We start from the raw sequence: 19,921 nt of genomic DNA, 5'->3' as shown, positions 1-19,921 counted from the left end.
CTTTGGTTCCCAATCTCAAATCTCAGCAGGTAGGAGCCGGAACAGCCCAAATTCGTGCTGTTTCCCAGCATCACTGCTGCATATTAACCCTTTGCTCCCTCCAGCCCAAACTGTGCAGTGTAACAACCTCCCCCTTGCCTGTCTCCCTCTGTCGTCTCATGAATTCCCAGTTCCAGTTTTCTGACCCTTGCTCTTTTTTTTTTTTTTTTTTTTTTTTTTTTCCTCCTCAAATCACATAGCGTAGCATTAAGATCCAGGTCAGGCAGCCAGTGCCTGGAGCATGCGTTGCCCTTGCCCAAGAGCAGATCCACCTCTGCTGGCAAACACCCAGGACCTGGAGCTTCAGGAATGTGCAGGCTCAGAGCAGCAGTGAGATCCAGCCAAGGCAATCCTGGGCTGTATGCCTGCCAGGTTTTTAGAGCAGGCAGTGCACAAAATACCAAGAATTACATACTTCTAGAGACAGGAAATGTGGTTAGGTTTCTCCTCCTCCATGAATGTGCGTTGGTTTTCACAAGTCCCTGAGAAGTGATGCAGTTGCACAAATCCTACCTGTTTTGTGGGTAGAGAGGTTAAATTAAGAATTGATGCTGCAGAGAGCATCCTCGTGAAACGTTGACAAGCCAATTTTCCCTGGAGTTGTTTTACACCATCACCTCCTTACCCCTTCTCTTTTTAGTCTTAATTTAGGTCATTCCAGCACAGAGGGTTGAGAAGTGCCTGCCTGGACTGGGCAGGGCTGGGAATAGCTGCTTCTTTGTCCTCAAGGAATAACATTGCTGCCAGCAAGTGGCTGAGGGCATTCCAGGCTCTATGGCTGCCACTGGGTTTGCTCTGCATGCTGTGGAAGCACGTGCAGCCATCTGAGTCTCCCCAGGTCCTTTTGCTGTCACAAAGCAGCATTGCCCCAGCCACTTGGACAACTGTTTTAACCAGACCTCCTGCTCAGCCAAACTGGTGGAGGATATAAAGGTCATGGGTGCAGATGGTGTTTGGTCAGGAGGACTTTTATACCTCCTTACTCTGGTAGAGTTGGTGATTTGGTGGTAGGAAGACCTTGGTCCTAAAAAGTTCCTAAAAGTGGAACAATGGGAATGGAGACAATTCTCGTATCCCAATATGTGTCTTTATTTGAAATCACCAGCAAGGAGAAGATCAAAAGATGAAGCTGGGTAAAAAAACACAAAAAAAGAGACTGTCATCCTTCCACTTGTTTCTTTTCAAGCAAGTGTTTGGAAGATGTAAATCAGGTCTTCCAAATGTAGTAAAATGTACAGTGAATTATTTTGGGGAATTACAGTGGGATTTGGCTTATCTTTCTTGCTGACAGTTTTCAGTGCATGTTATTTCTGAACCAAGTTCTAAATAAGTTGTTTGATACTGCGTGTTTGATGCTGCTGGGTATCAGCTTCACTCTGACTCCCTTTTCCTCCATCTTCTCTCCACCACTTTCAGCTTCTATGTTCTCATGATCTGCTACAGGCTGTCTGAAATTTGACCTTTATTAATGAGGTCAGAGACACTCTCTCCTCTTGAGGACTAGATTACTGAACCTCAGAGAGTTTCTTATTTAATTCCTCTTCTGTAAATTAGGTTAAGAATTGTTAGAAATCCATCTTGTTGCTTAAAATGATGATATAGTGTAGATAGTAGTGGACCAAAAGACATTTCTTCCAAGGGTTGGTTGGTTTTTAAGTTTTTCCCATTTAGTTCCTGTGAAGTGTCTTAATTTCTGCCTAAATAGCCCTGCTGCTATTTTGAGACAAGGCTCTGCTTACGTCCACAAGAAGAATTTATTTAAATTAATGGCTGGGAAGAAAACACATGGTTGAATTCATGAAGAATTCATGTCTGTGATGAAAAATCATTCTAATTTAATCAACAAGTTAATCCTCAGCTGTCTGACCTGAAGCAGAGGGAAGAATTGCTGAGCAGGCACCAGCTTTAATGAGCATCTGTTCATTATTTGTAGGTCCCAACTTCCAAATTCGTAGCAAATCACTGCCTCTGACTTTATATAATAGCCATGCTGTCTGTTATAGTGATGTAGGTTGGAGTAGTCCTTTTAGTTTTAGTGGTGATGAGGTTTTGTTTGGTTTTTTTACAGTATTTGTTTTTCAATATTGTAAAAAAAACATAAGAAACCCATACATTTTTTTAAAAAAACTTAATTTAAAAAGAAAGAATTATAACAGAAAATATTTTTCCCCAGAATTTGAAACAAACTTATTTGTGATTGCCAAAATATTCCTTCATGATGGAATGACATCACCAGTGTGCATTCGAGGCAACATAAATCAGCTCCAACAATTGCTGTTTATTGGTGGTTTGGGAATTGGAGAAGACATGAATGTAGCTTCAACACCATCATTTGCTGAAAGCCCTTAAGATTCCTGCTAAGGGTTTAAATGGATGTTTTTTTAGGTAACCATGAGATCATTTTTATAATCTCAAAGGGGACATGATTCCTAACCTAGGATTTGCCCAAGTTTTAAAAATCCTTGTAAATGGACACTTCTAAATACAGGGATTTTGCAGTAAAATTGATTTTAAGTAAAGCAGTCACCCACTGCTGGCTTGTCTGTGCTGCCTACTTGTTAATTTTAAATGTTAGTTTTGATGAAAAAATGACACTGACACATTAGCTGGATTTGGCAAATTGAAGTCTAAATTATATTACATGTTTTCCTGTTTTCCTTATGGCACTTTTCAAAGTGTGACTTTGAAACTGAGAAATTAGAAGACTGGTAAAGGTAAAATTTCTTTGATTATTTTCTTAAATATGGAACTGAAAAATTAATCCTAGAAAGATCCAGATTCTGGTCCTCTTTTAAGCAGTTTAACATAATAATTTAAATTATACATACTTCAAGGGAAATAATATTTATTTCACCTTGCTATAAGAAATGTCCCTGTGCTGGTAGATCGATGCTGCTTTATAATGGGGGTGGGGAAAAAAATAAAAATATATATATATATAAGTGAGGGGGGTTTTGGCCAGAAAGGCAAAAAAATAGCCCTCCATCTCATTTTTAAATGTTTTACCCATTTAAAGACATTGACCTCTTTCTTCCAGGAGCTCTGTGCTGCTTCCTCCTGCAACAGCGGGCAATCGACCTGATTCACCACAGAGCTCTGCCCTCATTCCTCTGGCATGAAACTCTGCAAACAAACTCTTGCATCTTAAAATTTGTATTCAGGAGTTGTCCACATAGTCAGTGATGTGAGAAAAATACTGTTTTTCTTTGTGTAACATCTGTGGCAGAATTAACCATCTACCTCTTCTACAGTTTGACACCCGTAGTGAATTTCTTAAATACAGATTATTTCTTATAGTTCCTGGATGAGCTTATTTGATTTGAAATGTCAGCAAAAAAGTTGTAAAAATTTCAAAATACTTTGTTTTTTAATAGAATACTTTTATAACTGAAATAGCAAAAATTTTCCTATATAAAACTCCTGTATTTTGCTTGATAAGTTTATTTGCGTGCACACATTAAAATATATTTTGTAGCAGTTGAAACACATTAAATGAACCAGCATTGAAAGAAAGGTTTGGGGGTTTTTTTCCTCAACTAATTCTTGTTAAATTATGTTTGTGAAAGCTCAAAAACCTTGTTTTGTTTAAGTGTTCAGTTGTGGCAGGGGCTTAACTATTTCCACAGAGCGTTAGTGAAAGCCAGTGTCAGTCCATAAGGATTCTGGAAGTGTGTACATTTTCTCTTTTAAGTCCTGATTTTCTGTAGTGCAATAGAGGCTTTTATCCAGAGTAATTTTCAGGAGCTCTTGTGGATTGGAGGGAGAAGCTTGCGCAGTGTTGGGGTGGTAGGGTTGGGATTTGCTTACAGAAGGGTGATGTGAATGGGGCATCAGTGTCATGGATGAAGAAAAGGCACTTTGTCCTGTTTACATCACCACTTTATATAAAATACAGGTAAAATATGACCTGCTAATTATTCCAAGTGTTACAGAAGAATTCTTACTGAAATCTATTAAAAAAAAAAAAAATGAAGCAGAAGATTTCTGGCTGTTAGGCTGGCGTTTAATTAATACATCTGTGAACAATAGGGTTGTCCCTTCCATTGAGAGAAGCAGGAGGAGGAGGAGGCTTGACCCTTGGGAAGTAGCGAGTGAGAGCAAATCCCTCTGCCAGGCTCAGTCCTTGGTCTCATGGCTTCCTAATTTCCATCTTCTGGTCAAACGGCTCTTTTCTCATGGGCGTTTTGCCAAATGATGCAAAGTTCTGGGAAGCTGGCCAAGGACCTTCAGTAGCAGTCCTTGTCATGACTGAAAGGTGATGAAGAGGTAGAGTCTGGCCCTGGAATAGGAAAAAAATCCTGGATGAAGAATAAAGTAGCCAAAGATCTCTTGGGAAAATTAGTTATAATCTTATCGTTGTGATTGAATTCTTTTTTTTAATACTTTTTTCACTCATTGTAGTAGCCAAAGTCTGTATCATGCAAAGCTTCAGCTCCCAAGCCGGGTGGCTATCCTGCCCACAGCAGCTCTCTCTGTTCTAGCTGTAGGTGGTTCCCTGGTCAGGAGTTGAGCACAGAAGGAATATTTTCCTCCCACATTATGTTCTCGGTTGAAAATGCACAAGCTGTGGTGTAGAGAAACTTGTGGATAGGCTGGTTTATATTTCTGGCAGTGGAGTTAGGAAGGTAGTCATATGAAATCCAGAGTGCAGATAAGACCAATAAAATTAAAGCAGTGGTGCCTGGCAGCTCTCAGGTTCTTGTGAAGTGACACAAGTCACTTTCCTTTCTCCTCCCTGCTTGAGGTTTTGTTCATTTCACGAGTGCAAATGTTTTTACTTTGCGTAATATTTTTCTTTAATTAATGGTAACACGTGAATAGAGTCCATGTATAAGCAAGATGGCTTTGGTTATACCCCAAAGTATGGTTTGCTAACAGACTGCTGGCAGAGCTGTCTATGCATGTGTCCTTCAGACTCTTCACTCCTTTTCTCATGAGCACAGGCTTGCTAGATGGACGAGCTCTCCAGAAAAAGTCATGTACAGGTTTGGAAGTAGCACGTGAAATTAAACCCTACTTAAGCCTGGGTTTTGCCCAAGCTCCCTGTGTCGATGAGGTTCATCTGCTGGCTCATCCCCACCTCCCTTTGTTTACCTAATTTGTCCACCAAGCAGAGGGCTCAGGGTGCTGAGTGATCATTTCTCACAGAAAACTGTACCTACACAAAGGAGAAAGGTCCACATTTCTACTCCAATTAAGGGAAGAAAGGATGGTCTGAGCCAGGGAGTGATGGGTTGTGCTTGCTTGCAGACCAATATACACGTGGCCAGTTGGCTACTGTTTGCCCCTTGCCTGACTGGTGTGTAAGGAGTACGGGTGGCTTGGGAGGAGAGGGGGGGGCCAGGAGGCTGCAAAGCAGCTATGAATTCATAGTAGTGTTGGCCTCCTTTTGCCAGCATAATAAACCTGTGTGCACCCACGTCTTGATAACCATCTCAGAAAGTTAGAGGAGAGACCAAACAGGGTTAAGGCTCTTCAGTTTTGAGAAAGGATGGGGTGGGATACTGTTGAGGTTTATGAAAGCATCGAAGTTGTGGGAAAAAAAAATCAATTTACAACTGTAACTCACCAGATCCTGGAATTCATGTTACAGGGTATGGATTTAGTAAAAGAAAAGACTTCTCTGTTGGTAACTTCTAGAAGCTAGCCTGAAAGTTGTGAGGAACCCTAGTGTCAATGGTTTAAAAAAAAATTGGCTGTGTATATCTTTATACATCTCTTGGCCGTGAAGTAAAGGGACACCGATGTACCTCTCCACCTTCATCCTCCTGAAGCCATGGGTGTTGGTAGAAAAGGGTGATGGACCACAGAAGAGGTATGCTGCCATACCCAGGCTGGGATGTCCTGCTGCCATGGTTGGACATGCTGAGCTGGGAAAATGGTTGGGCTGGTCCTGCAGAGAATGTCTCATGTCTTGGTGACTGGGGCAGGGATGGCTGTGCCAGAGCACAGGGCCCTGGGACAACATCCATTGGAAATGAGGCTTGGTTCCCTTCCCAACCAAGGGACCTTTCTTCAAGGTAAGCAGTAGCCAGGTCTTCAAAGGGCACAGAAAGGAGGGAAAGTGAACTCTTGCGTCATTAGGTTAGAAAAAGAGCTTTTGTTTTATTTACTCAACAGCTCTGTTGCTGAAGTTTTTAATTATGAAGGAACCTGGCCCAGGGGGTGGTTTTTTAGCCCCCCCCTTTCAGCTTCATTACTATTTTTGCATTATTTTACATCCCTTTCAGTAAGGTGAGAATGACTCAACATTCCAAAAATCAGTCTGTCTCGGTTCTAGTTCTCTGCAGGTGACATTCATCTGGTAGGCAAGGTGGGTATTTTATATTTGATGTTATTTTAATTGTACCCAGGCTTATTTTCCTTGGTTGTAATGGATTCTTTCTGTGCAAACCTGTGCTGTGCAGGTGACTCTTTGGAAAGCTTGCGGCGTTTTTGCTTACACACCCTGTATTCACCTTGTAGGCATGTGGACTCTTTTCTTGGTGGTAGCCTTTTCTTACCCCAGTCCTATCCCCATTTTCTCCCTCAAAAGATCAACACTGACTTAGATCCAGTACAGTGATTTGGAATTGGATTCAAGTCCCTTTGAAGATGGCAATTTGTCTATAAACTAAAAAAAAACCCCAAAACCTCACAACTCTAAATGGACTTTTCTTGTAGAAAAAGGCCATTTGTCAGGGTAACTAAAGTTACATGTTTTTTCTCTGATGTAGGTGAAGTCTTCCAGATGGCATAATATCAACAGTTCCAGTAAAAATTAAAAGTCATGATGTTAAGCATGTTTAATTCTGTTTGTGTGTTTTAGATTAGGTACTGCGTACAAACAATCCATTTACTTTATGTGATTTTATTCTAATCTGCATTTTTACTTTTCTTGCAGACTTTATCCATTGGAGTACTTGATATTTTTGGGTTTGAAGACTATGAAAATAATAGTTTTGAGCAATTCTGCATTAACTTCGCCAACGAGCGCTTGCAGCACTACTTTAACCAACACATTTTCAAACTTGAACAGGTATGTCTGGAAAGATTATGCCTCTGATGCCAATGAGCGTTGACTTGAGTTTGGTGGTGCTGATAAAGTTCCTAAATCGCCCCTTTAATTTTTGTATGTTAAAGAATACTCAATAATTCAAGAACACTCAATAATTCAAATGTAGCTTTAAATTCACTCACCTTGTAATTTATTGCTACCTGTAAAATAAAATCCAATCAGAGATTTGCTGGTTTTAAAGAAAAAATCTGGGTTACAAATATCCTCAGACGTCATGAAGAACTTAACCATTAGTCTTCTGTCTCTTTTCATGCATGCTGAGAGGGCTGACCTGTGAGCAATCTTTTTCTTGCTTTTGGCTGGACTTGCTGCTGTGTCATTTAATATCATATTAATGTTATTTTTCAGCATCGGTTGAAAATACCACTCCAGTATTCTGGTGGCTTTTTGCTTTCTAGTGTTAATTTGTAGGGAGGGAGGATTGTCACACTCATACATGTTCTGCAGGGGCAGACTTGAAGTCTTTATGACCTCCAGTAGCCTTGGCAGATTAGGAGAGGTTGAACTTTAAGCTTTGTTTTAGATTTGCTAAGACTGTGTGTTGCTTTCCAGCCTCAAATTAGTGTGCTGTAAGCGAGATAACAGCAATACAGGCCATAATTTATCAGGAACATGTATGCCAAAATGACATGGTATATTAATTATGATGGGAGGAGGCTTCTCCAAACATCATTTGTTATCTGAGAGCAAGCAGGACAAGAAAACCACTCAAGTACATGAGGTTTCATGGATGTACAACATATAATTGGGCTGTATAATGGAGTAAATATGTGACAGACCTTCAAAATGCCTTTTTTCATGCCAATCTCCATTCCCTCCCTTGAGGTGATACTCTTCTTTGGGTGAAGTCAAGGGAAATCCTCCTTATCATTCAGTAGAGCTGGTATTTGATGTGCTGTGCTCTGAGGCCTGAGTCCAGCTGAGATCAGAGAATTAAACCAGCCCTTCCCAGAAACCCTGTTAGTTTCTTTTTTTGTTTGGTTGGTTTTGGATTTTTTTTTCTTATGTCTGTGCAGCATTATAAAAGATCTCAAAAGTCAGAAAGAGAAATCTCCTTGTTTATGAGGATGGTCAAAAATAAGCACTGTAGCCCTGAGTGGATCACTTTGGGGATGTTTGTCTAGGGTTTGATATTTCCTTGTTAACTCTCATTTTTGGCCAAGAATGTGGAGCAGAGCTGCTGAAACCCATTTTATTTCAGTTTTGTAGCTGGTCTTCGGTGAATCCTACTCGTAGGTGCCTGAAGATGTTACTGAGAAAACCTGTCTGTATTTCAAGAAACAGGGTTTTTTTACCATTGTCCACCATAAAAAGGCAAAATAAAAGACTCTTGCAAAGCAAATACAACTAGATTTTGCTGAATAACTTTTGAGAATGGACTCGAGGAGAATATACCCTTCTTGAAAGCTGGAGAGAGAGGTGATACTTTGGTGAGGTGGGGTTTCAGGACACTTGGATTTCAGCAGCCTCCATTAGCTTTGCAGGAGTGAGGCAAGATGCTGTCAGCCATAAAGAAAATTCCCTTGCTTGGAGGAGGATTTCTTAGAAGGTCAGTGCTCCTCCCCAAGCCCAGGGTATATACAGAGCTCCTTCTTGCTCTCCAATTCTCCTTGGACCTGCTTATAACCAGTGGCCTAATTACCTTTCTCCTGCAAAGCTGTCAAGCACATGAACTCAGTAAAGTCATTATTTGCTGTATGGAGGAGAAGAGAGGTTGTGGAGTGATCTGATTGCAAAGGGCTCCTTCCAGTTCTTCATGCCAGAGCACATCATCCATCTGAGGCTGGAGCACTGCAAGCTCTGCTGGAGGACAGTGCCATCATCTCTGCATCATTGCTTTCTATAAACCTAAATAAGCTTTACAGCTGCAGGAGTGCCAGTCCTTGGGTGAATTATTTGTATGGTTTTATATTTACTTTTCCTTTTCTTGCCATTACCTGCTGCATGAGGAGGAGTGGGGGGGAAAACTGATGATACACACTCATATCTCATGTCTTTAGACTATCCTTCCTTCCTAGCTGGCCCAAAGATTGTCCTGCTTTTTCATGAGAGTTGCCCTGAAGAGTTGGTAGTTAATACCGTGTTTCAAAATAACTTAATAGTTAAATTTCTTTGAACTGTGAATTTATCTGAGATGTTTGTGGCTTCTCTGTGTCTAGAGATAGGCTGCTTGGATCTCCAGAGTTTGTAGGAGCCTGGACATATATTGCTGAGGTAATTTGGTGCTTCTGCAAAAAGAAATGATGAATTGAAGTATTTTCAATTCATGAATTCATGAGTTCAATTCATGAATTCATGAGTTGAAGCTAAGGATTTTTCTTAAAATTTGTGTGCATGGTCAGTATTTAGCCATGATGTAATTGTTGCTGTGGTGTACTGCTGGTGTTATGGAAACCAACATACCTACTGTAAAGTCATCTCAAAGATGCATGGGTTTATTTTAACCTTTATTTTCTTAAATTTTTTTCTTGGTGAAATCTAATACAATGTGCTTTGCAAACCTGTTTTTAAACCTTCTGTCTGAAGTCAATGCTATTTCCAGAGGTTTGCAAACAGGCAGCTGAGGGTTCCTCAGGGAGTCTGGCTTCAGCCTGATGCCCTGACAAATACAGGGGCTGCCCTGCTGGTCTCCAAGAGCCTGCAAAAGTCTTTGCAATAGCAACTGGCTCTATTTGAGACAGACATTAGAATAAGGACAATGCATTGCTGCCCATGTTCTGTAGAAAAATAGGAGGAGAAAGCAAAAAATGGTAGAGTTCTGCCTTGGATAAAAAAGGTTATTGTAGTTCTGCTCCTCCTTTCTTCTAAACCAGCTGTTCTGGATGAGTCATGGGAACATCCTGTAGTAGATGATGGAAGAGTACAAGAAAGATCAACCCTAACCAGGCAGTAAAACCCAGGATCATAAATACTGATCTATATAGGCAAACTCTTGGCTTTGAGATGGTAATGATCTATGTATTAATCTAGAACAATTGCTATTTCAGGAATTGTAAGTTAAATACAGCATCTTCCATCATGTAGCAGGGGTGGTTTTCTCCTCCCTGTGTATCTCACAGGTTTATGGGGAGGAGGTTGGATGAGAGTAGCTGGTAGCTGCAAACACTGCCTGGTGCGGTGCTTGCTCTGGGCAGCAGGAGGATGGAGCATCCTTCACCAGGCTCCATGCAAAGTGCAGATGCCTTCAGCTCTTCCAGGCAGCACCAGCTCATCCCTCCCTTGACCTGGTTACTTCAGGCAAGACATCCCTGTATCTCTTTGACTCACAAGGTGCTATCAGAGCATCACACCTTGGTGTGGTTCTCTGCTCCATCCCCACGTCCTCCTTGAGTGACCTCCTCTGCAGAGCAGATAAGGCCAGTTTAGAGCATTGCACAAAATAATTTCCATGCCACAGCCATTGCTGCTTCTTTTCTACCCCATTTTCTGCCTTTTGTTTACCCACCAAACCTTAATTTTGAGGACATCCTTTTATTGTTTAAAAATACTGATGAATAACCAAGGTTGAAACTGAAAAAAAAAAAAAACCCAAGCCACATTATACTATTTGGAAGTTGACCAACTGGCATGAGCTCAAGTGTTGAGCAAAGTCTGTTTTCTGGTGGGGTCCCCAATGAGTTTGATATCCCAGCCAGCAAACCTCAGCCTGCTCAGATAGATAAACTTCATTTCATGAAGACAACACCTCCTGTGAAGTGTTTGCTCAGCCATCTAAATCTCTGTAAATAATTAGGGAGGTTTTTAGGTTTTACTGGTCTCATGTAATAGGTGGAAAAATCTTGACAGTCCGGACTAAATCATGGACATTTTAACAATTTGTTCATCACAGTAGGAGTGAATTAATTTTAAAAAGCATCAGTTTGTTGCCGGACAGGGTGATAGGTGGTTTATTTAGCCTGTGAAATGGCTGCGATGTTTTAAAAAGCATCTTGGATATACAGGCTTTCTCATGCTGTGCTGCTCTTGTCTCCATTTTATTTAGAGAAAATATGAAAAATGAGAGCATGAGCTATATAAAAATACAAACATTTAAAACAGGAAAATTGAAATACAGAAAAAGAAAATAGGACATTTAAAATATAAAAAATTAAAATATGAAAATTGAAAGTAAATTGAAAGTAAATTAATTGTAATGAAACTAAAATTAATACATTAAAATAAGTAAATTAAACAATAAATTATGAAAACAGAATCTCTGTCCTAGTGCTTGGAGCACTGACCTCCTGGAGTGAGGAGTTTTTTGTCTCTCATCACTCTGATTAGGCTTGAATGCCTCTTTATTGCCTCTGAAGGCAACAGCCAACCATCAGAAGTCAACTGTAGCAAACTGGGAGGCTCAGTTCAAATTTCTGTTTTCCTTGGAGATGGGAGACTGGATGCCCTATGAAAAATGCTGCTGTCAGCTCTGGGCCATATGACACGTGGAGAAATAATGAGCTGCACAAGTTATTGATTTATTATTTGGCAACACACCATCATGTGTAACTCACATTAGGGGGAAAAACAAAGGATGCTTGGAGTATGGAACTCATGTTTAAAAAAATATTAAAAAAAGCTTACAGTAATTTAAAATGTTCTCTGTAGGTTTGGAAGATTTCAAATTACAGGGCTGAAATAAAACACAGCACTGGTCATCGTTGGTCCCTCAAAGCATTGGATTGGGTCCTCCACTTCCTGGGATCTGGAGGTGCCTTTGTTTGCCACCCCTTTGTTCCTGGGTTTCTACAGATGATGAACATTCCTAATAAAGAATAGATTATGTTATATTATATTATATTATATTATATTATATTATATTATATTATATTATATTATATTATATTATATTATATATGTATACTATAATACCATAGAATAGTTTGAGTTGGAAGGGACCTTAAAAATCATAGAGTTCCAACCTCCCTGCCATATATAATATACAACCTACAATATATAAGACATTATATATACATCCCAGAAGCAGTATTCTTAAATCTGCCTTGAGTGGTGTATATTTATTTTCCCCGTTAATTTAGATAGCAAAAAATGAAAGAAACTAATCTGCCAGCAGATCATACAGCAGCATCCTGAAGCTCACACTTCTGGCTGGTGTAAGAGTGTGTTGGGAAGAAAGATGCTCCTGCAAAGGCAGGGAATGGTATTGTGCCAAGGTGTGGTTTGCCAGCTGAATCACACATCACCGATTTCCCCCATTTTGAGAGCAAAATATAACTTCTGACTGAAACCTGCTGTGGCCACTGGGGCTGCTCTGAGCTCAGAGATGGGTGCTGCAGGGCTGGTGTATCTCATACAGCCACATGCATGAAACCCAGGGCTGAACCTGTCATTTTAAATCACTTTCTTTAGTCCATACTACAATATATTCAAATCTCAGGCTGCAGAAGAGCAGAGGCTGTTCACAGGCAAAGGATCAGCCTCAAAATAAAGCCAAATTCAGTTGCCATTTACTGAAGAGCCTCTGAAGTGATCACCTTGAAGGAGAAGAGCATCTCAAGGAGCACCTGTGCTTCGAAGCTGGCTGCCAGCATGGCTTGGGACTTAAAACTAGGTGGCAGAAGCAATGCAGGGGGTTCTTGCCAGAGCTCCAGCATTGCCAGACATCATTAAAATAGAGCAACTTATAAACCCATTTCTAGACTGGACATTTATAGAGGATGAAGATTTATGTTTATATATACTATGTCTGCAGGCGTGTTATTGAAATATATATATATATATATATATGGCTGCTGGTACAAATTCCTTTTCTACTATGTTCTATAAGAACATAGATAAAATGAAAACAGCAGCAGCAGCCTCTATGTCCTTTTCTGGAGGGATGTCAGGAACCCAAGGCATGTGCCTCGTCTGCAGCACATAAGCACCAACACCAAATCAGCCATTGGTCTTGTTCATTTGGGACCTCTCTAATAAGGTTTTCCCATCTCAAGTTTCTATGAAATAAAGCTCATTTTAATTATCAAATTAAGCCCAGAGGACTTGGCTGGGAATGGCTCACGGTGCCTGCCCGTGTTTGCTGCACAAGTAATTAATCCTCCATGGGATGGATTCACTTGTGGATGGGTGGGTGGGTGGGTGGGTGGATGGATGGATGGATGGATGGATGGATGGATGGATGGATGGATCAATCGATCGATCGATCGATCCTGGGCTAATCTCTCCAGGCTAGAGAGATTTCCCTACTCATTGCTGTCATTTCCAGCCTTGAAAAAGCTTTCCCAAGCTTCCCAAGGTAGATTTTAGGATACCTCCATATATATATATTTATACATGTGTGTGTGTGTGTGTATCCAGAAAAGAGCTTTAACAAGGTTTAGCTCCTTTAGTTTATCATATAACAATGACTAATTTCAATGTAATTTTTAAAATATGAGATATTATGTTCTTTTCCTAGTAAGTTAGTTTGCAAATTACAGCTTCATTTCTAATCTTTGAACTGAGCTTTTTGAGATATTTTTCATATCTTCTTGTCCATGGGCATCTGCAAGGCTGATGGGACCTTGTTTCTGCATGAGCAATCACAAAAGAAGCAATTTATATGCTTGGGTTTAGTGGCTGTAAGTGTGAATTTGCAAAATTTTGCAATTTATATTTTGGTGGGTGTCAAGTTGACTCATAATATTTTTTCAAGAATATTTGGAGAATATTTTAAGCTAGGGAAGTCAACTAGGGATGGAGAGGTATGTGGAAGTAGTTTTAATTCCTAGTTTCCCACTCTGCAAACACCACCTGTAGCTGAAGCAGATGGTGTTTGCACAGTGGAATTTCTCACCCTTCTGTTCTGTTGTGAATTTTTAGGCAAACTGTATACAATTAAGTATCCCAAAGTCTGTGCCTATTGATTGCATTGGAGAGTATGGTTCTGGATTAGGTGAGTTTTTATCATGGGAACATGATGGGAAGCATTCCCCCTGTGAAGCTACACTGGAAAAAATGGATTTTACAGTTTCTCACTTTCTTTGGGGAATTTTCATTGTGGAAACCAGGTTTCCTATGCCTCAGTAATGAAAGGCTTGGGCAGATAAACTCTTGGGGCTTATCTAGCTCAGTCTGGGAGGAGGAAAAAGAGCTGATGGCTTTTCCTCTGCTTTGGGGATTTATGTTTCCAAAGCAGGGATTGCTGTGCTTTCAGGAGACAGCAAATGCCCTATTTTCCTTCTGTGCAGTTCCACACAAATAATGAATCCTTTCAGTTTATGTTTCCTTCTTATTATGCTTTAAAGCTGAAGTGTTTAACCCTTCTTTTTCCTCTCAGCCTGGCCCCATCCTCAGGAAAGAGGCCAGAGAATCATCCCTGTCTTTGGGTTTTAAATGTAATTTTTTGGGGCTCCTCTCCATTTTCACTTTGACTGTTGGCAATATCCCTATGGTATAAGACATCTGCCTCCAAGGCACTGATGTCCTGATAGATTTTCATGGCTTTTAGCTTGGAAGCTGTGTGGACAGGTGCCCAACACCCTCTAGACCTCTCTAAGTCATGTCAAATATTTGAGCTTTGATATCCCATGGTAGGGCAACAAATTTCATATAGCATGGAAAAATAGTCTCTTAAGGCCTGGTTTTTCACTGCCTTTTGGTTTTATGCTTTAAAGTAGATGGGAAACTTCCTATGTTTTTTTATTTTGCATTTTTATCACATTTCTCCTGTTTCATTTCTTGGTGTTTCTGTGCTCCTCTTTTAAAGTTTTCAAGCTCTTAATCATTCCCTCCAACCACCTCTTAATTTTACAGTATGATTCTGGGGAGCAGTAGCACCCAGTGGGAGTGATACTCTAGATAACTACATGTTTAAAAATTTTGTTTAATGTTTTCTCCTCTAATTATGGTTATCAGCAATTGGTTTCCCTTACTGTTGACCATGACTAGGCATGGAGTAATTCATACAAGAGAACATGTGGCTGGGTAGAGATCCAAGGTGTTTTTAGGCTCTTATGTATTTTCTCACACTCATGATATACAAACCTTTAATTCTTCTGTGGATTAGTGCATGTTTCTGTTTGGCTTAGCATTGAAATAAAGTCTTGATAACAGAACTAATCTAACACTCCTATAAAGATAACAGGACTTGGTTCTCTACAGGTTGAACCATAAAATTACGGATCTTTTCAGTAGGGATTCCATCAAGCCTTGTGTCCCAGCTGGGAAGGTTTTCCTGATGCTCAGTTTGTGCATTTTAATCTTAATTTTGCTATTTAATGTGGGATAAGCAGTGCTTGTACTCTGGAGTCAGCTGTAGTCAGGCAGGATTTCTCTTTAATATTGCTTATCTATCTCGTCACTAGGGTTTCTTTTAATTTTCATTGATAAAAATGTTGGATGTTCTGCCACATTCTGCGTTTTTGCTGCCCCAAATTTTATGTGCCAACATGTCAGAGACAATGTCATGTCATATTCAGTAAAGACTGATGCCTTTAACTAGGTGCCTTTCAAACTCTGAATCTGCATTTTATAATTTTGTTTAAGGTTTTAACATCCTAAAATATGTATTCCAGTGTGAGCATTGTAAGCTCTCAAAAGCATTCCTTTCAAACAAGAAAAACTCAGCTAATAGTGCCTGTTCTTAAGAGCCACCTCCTTGCTCAGTCACATCTGCCTTAATATTGAATGCAATAATGAGGTACTCCTGGATACGGGTTTTTACCCCACAGAGAAGTGAGGTGAAGTCACTAAACCCCTTCTCTCCTGCGCTGCAGCTGAGTCAGAGAAACTGAATCCCCATTACACAATTTTGCTGACACAGCTGCTGCAGAGCACTTCTCCAGGCTGCGTGATGAGGTTTGAGAACGGGTCCATGTGGTGACATGTGGTGCTGCGGTTGACGCGGTGCCATCGTCACCGGGGTTGGGGCAGCAAAATTGTTTCTAAATGGACTATCAGGAAGTGTTAATGTACTCATGGTGGCTCTGCACATCACTGGGAGAGCAATCAGTAGCATCTCACCCAATAATTAAATGAAAATATGGAGCTGCTGGACTTGAAGAAAACCCATAAGTGTCTTTTTTTTGATTCCTTGCTCAATTCCTTTTGCCAAGTTTGGGGTCTTGGTTCTCTCAGGTGAACTTGTGTCATCCCAGCAAACCAGGTTTCAGCTCTCCAGGGACTGGAGAAGTGAATCCATACATCTTTGTTGCAGGAGGATGCCAAAACTGTGACTCTATAGATTTTACTGCACTAGAAACTTGTGCTGGTAGTGGTGCTGTTGGTGGTTTGGTTCTTGATGTGAAGGTGGTCTTCTAGGAATAGAGTATTTGAATTGGCCCCTGGTTTAGTTTTATGTCAAGGTATACATTTAAGCTGGTTTTTAATTAACCTCCAGTTTGCTGTGGTTTTGTTTGAATGGGCTGGAAGTGTTTTGCATTGTCTTCATCTTCACCTTCACTGTGTGTTTGGTAAATGAAAACCTTATGTTTTTTGGATCTGATTCCTTAATTTTCCAGTGCTCTGCAAGGACCCCACATACATCAAATGGTGTCAGAGAATTTATTGCCCTTGAAAGTGAAGGAATATTTTGCAGGTAGCTTTTAAGGATAGCACCCTAATTCTGCAGAAGGACAGGCGTTAAAAAGATAAATCTTGAAATCATATAGGAGGTGAATAACTGCCACTGAACTGAGAAAGTTTAATGGGTACATATGGAGAGCAATGACTTTACTCTTAAGCTTCTACCTTGGTGTGGACAATTTGCACTATGTTCTGCAGGCGGATACACAAGGAATTACATGGGTCAGTCACAAAGCCAGTTAGTTCTCCTGGGCTGTGACTCTGAGGACAACCAAACCAGTAACTGGAAAAGCACGTGGAAAAAAAGAAATAAGGGGAATTTTTTTTCCATTTGTGTTTTGGAGCAATTGCTCTGGAATAGTTCCTGCTGCCATGTGTGCATCTGTCTTGAAATGAGAGCCTATATCTGAGTTATTGTGGAAAAAATTATTAGTTTGAGGGCTTTAGTCCCTCTTCGTATTTGGCTGATACAGCAAGAGTTTGCACTGGGGATGGAAGAGAGGGAGTAATGGACAGACAGATGTGGGGAACAACCCCACAGTTTAGTCCTGAGTGTTTCTGACCCAGCCCAGAGGACAAAGAAAAGCAGAGAAGGGAAAATAAGCCAAAATTCTGCAGCTGAAGGAACTGTGGCCAGGGGATCAATGATGACTGGCCTCAGGTCACGTACCCTCTGTGGTGGAGCTGAAAATGAGCCTGAAGAAGTAGAGACCTTGAACTCAGGTCTTTTATGGTCACTTACTGGAGTCTTTTTTTAAAAAAACAAACCCCTCCCCCCCCAAAGAAACCCCCAAACAACAATAAAACCCAGACAAAAAAACAAACACAAAAAAACCCAGTGGCAACTAATTGTTAGTCATTCTAGTTATCTTAGGAGAAGTAGAAGTTTTATATGGTGAGAAGAGTTTCAGCTCTCACTCCCCTCACATGAAAGAATTTTTTCCTAATGTCTAATTTTTATTTATCTCCCCTCTTCAAGTTTGAAACCATTTCCTCTTATCCTCTCACTGTACCCCTGTGGAAAAAGCCCTACCCCAGCTTTATTTTAGCCCCCTTCAGATATTGGAAGGTTGCTGTAAGGTCATCCCGGAGCCTCCTCTTCTCCAGTCAGAACCCCAACTTCTTTGGCCTGTCTTCATAAGGGAGGTGCTCCAGCCCTCTGAGCATTTTAGTGGCTCTAAGTAAGCTCTTATTTTATCATCAAGGTAAGGTTTAATACTCTCAGGGTGCTCAGGACCAGGGCTGAGATTAATGAACCCTGTATCCCATTAAGTGGCTGTCAGAAGCAGGTGGTTGATAAGTGATGCTGACTCCCTTTACAGCTCCACACATCACTGTCTTCCTCTTTTAAATCACTCAGGAGAAGCTCACGATCACTCAGGAAATACTCAATACACTTTCAGTTGGTTGGATTGCCCTGTAGAAGCTTTTTTCCCCAACTTACACTAAAAATACAACTAATCTTGGAAAAAAATATGACTTTTAATTGCCTGGAGTTTATCAGGGACTTGTGGATGTTATTCTGACTACCTGCTGGGTCCTGGTTGCTCTGCAAGAACTAAAGAAAAAGAAAGAGAAAAAAAAAAAAAAAAGTATTTGTCGTGTTTTGAACCCAAAAGGCCCCAGGGCCAATAAAAACTCCTGTGCCTGCACAGAACCTCTATCATTGGTGTAAAGGTAGATGATGTCTCAAGTATAGAATTCAGGACTTCATCTTTTTTTAACAAGTTTCCTTGTGAGATGTCTTAAAGCACTTCAGGGTCTTTAATTTTAAAAATCATATATGTTGAGTTCATCTTAATTTTGGATGGGGGTTGGAAGAATGTGCTCTTTCTGATGTTTTTTGCTCATAATAAAAGCAGGAGCAGCAATAAAAATGAATTGGATTGCTAAAAAGGTGCATCACGCAAAGGTGATTTTTAAGATTTTTTCCTTTTTTTCTTCAATTCTGCCATCAAAATTTCTCATGATAGAGAAGTAAAAAAACACGTTAAATTGGGAGGACTTTTTATACCTGGAGTAAGGTGGACTTCCAATATCTCTGTCTTGTGAGTCACAACTCCTAAAAACATATAATACTTACGATTTTTAAACTCTACTTTCTTCCAGGTGCCCTAAAATAGTTTCTGCAGAAGACCTCTCAAAATATTCTAGCTGAAAATCTATCTTGAAGAAAGAGTTGGAGTTGTTTTGGTGGAAAAAGCCATTTTTTTCCTCAGCATGAATTTGGGGCCAGAGCCTCACTTTTACTGTGGTGGTTTCTGCTAGCTGGAGGTCTGTTTATTAGCCCTCAGAGCACCAGCCCTTAATATTTTGAGATATACAGGAGCAGAGCCCAGTGAAGCAGGAATGGGAGTTATGTTGTTCTTTCTGTGTAATTAAATGACTATGTTGTACCAACATTTTCTTCTAGCAACTAAATACTAAATATTAGTTGATGCAGATACATGGTATAAGACTTTACCAGCAAGCCAGGGAAAGAAAAGCAAGCAGCAGTGATGTGCCCTCGGTAGGCATGGTCTGCCCTATCGCTACCCTACATCTAAGCAAAACTTTGGTGCACCCAAAACACTGAAATCCCATGTGGTTTCTTGTGGCCTAGGTTGTTCAAGTGGTTCTTCATCATTTTCTTTCACTTAAAAAAAAATAAAAAAAATCAGTGGCAACGTGATGAAGAGATGTTCACTTTGATAAATGGAACATCAGTTTCCATTAAAACCTTTGAACTTCACCCTTGGCTGTTGGTTTTTTTATTTCTCCTTCTTGCACCCAACATTGTTACAATATCTGGTGGGCTTTTGTTTGGTTTTTAGGAGGAATATAGAGCAGAAGGAATTAGCTGGCACAACATCGACTACATTGACAACTCCAGCTGCATCAACCTGATCAGTAAGAAGCCAACAGGCCTGCTCCATCTGCTGGATGAGGAAAGCAAGTGAGTGGGAAACTGTTGGGTTTGCTAATGAGGTTTGTTCTTTCACTTAAAAAACGTTTATCCTTAAGTCTTAGATCTCATGATTCTTCTCAGGAAGATACTAGCAGCCCACTAGGCTGATTTGTCTTTATGTCTCTGGTTGTGTTTCCAAGGAGGTAAACAAACAGTGGAGGGATCAGCAAGCTGAGCAAAAAGCCTTAGCAAGTAATAATTAAAATTCTGCTTCAAGAATTTCTTCTGTTAAAGGGGAGGGCAAAGTTTTCCTTAGTTTCTTTCCTCGTTTGTCTGCCTATCTCTTTGGCGTAATGACATGAAGATGCTTGAAGTTGATCTGAGTGAAGGGACAATCCGAGTGCCTGAGTTAAAGCAGGTTGTGTTGGTGCAGTTGT

At 40.3% G+C, this 19,921-nt stretch overlaps 1 protein-coding gene across 7 annotated transcripts in view; it reads left to right on the top strand.

The window, feature by feature from the left end:
- MYO9A (myosin IXA) overlaps positions 1–19,921 on the top strand; it is a 173,142-nt gene that overhangs the window by 104,548 nt on the left and 48,673 nt on the right. For all 7 annotated transcript variants that reach the window (XM_071754800.1, XM_071754798.1, XM_071754797.1 and 4 more), the window contains 2 exons: positions 6,923–7,057; positions 19,411–19,532. In XM_071754800.1, coding sequence (XP_071610901.1) covers positions 6,923–7,057; positions 19,411–19,532 — 257 coding nt within the window. The remainder of the gene's footprint in view (positions 1–6,922; positions 7,058–19,410; positions 19,533–19,921) is intronic.

Source organism: Heliangelus exortis, chromosome 11 (genome assembly GCF_036169615.1).
Source record: "Heliangelus exortis chromosome 11, bHelExo1.hap1, whole genome shotgun sequence".
Taxonomy (NCBI): Eukaryota; Metazoa; Chordata; class Aves; order Apodiformes; family Trochilidae; genus Heliangelus; species Heliangelus exortis.
The sequence above is the reverse complement of the archived record's forward strand: the minus strand, read 5'-3'. Positions and strand labels throughout refer to the sequence as shown.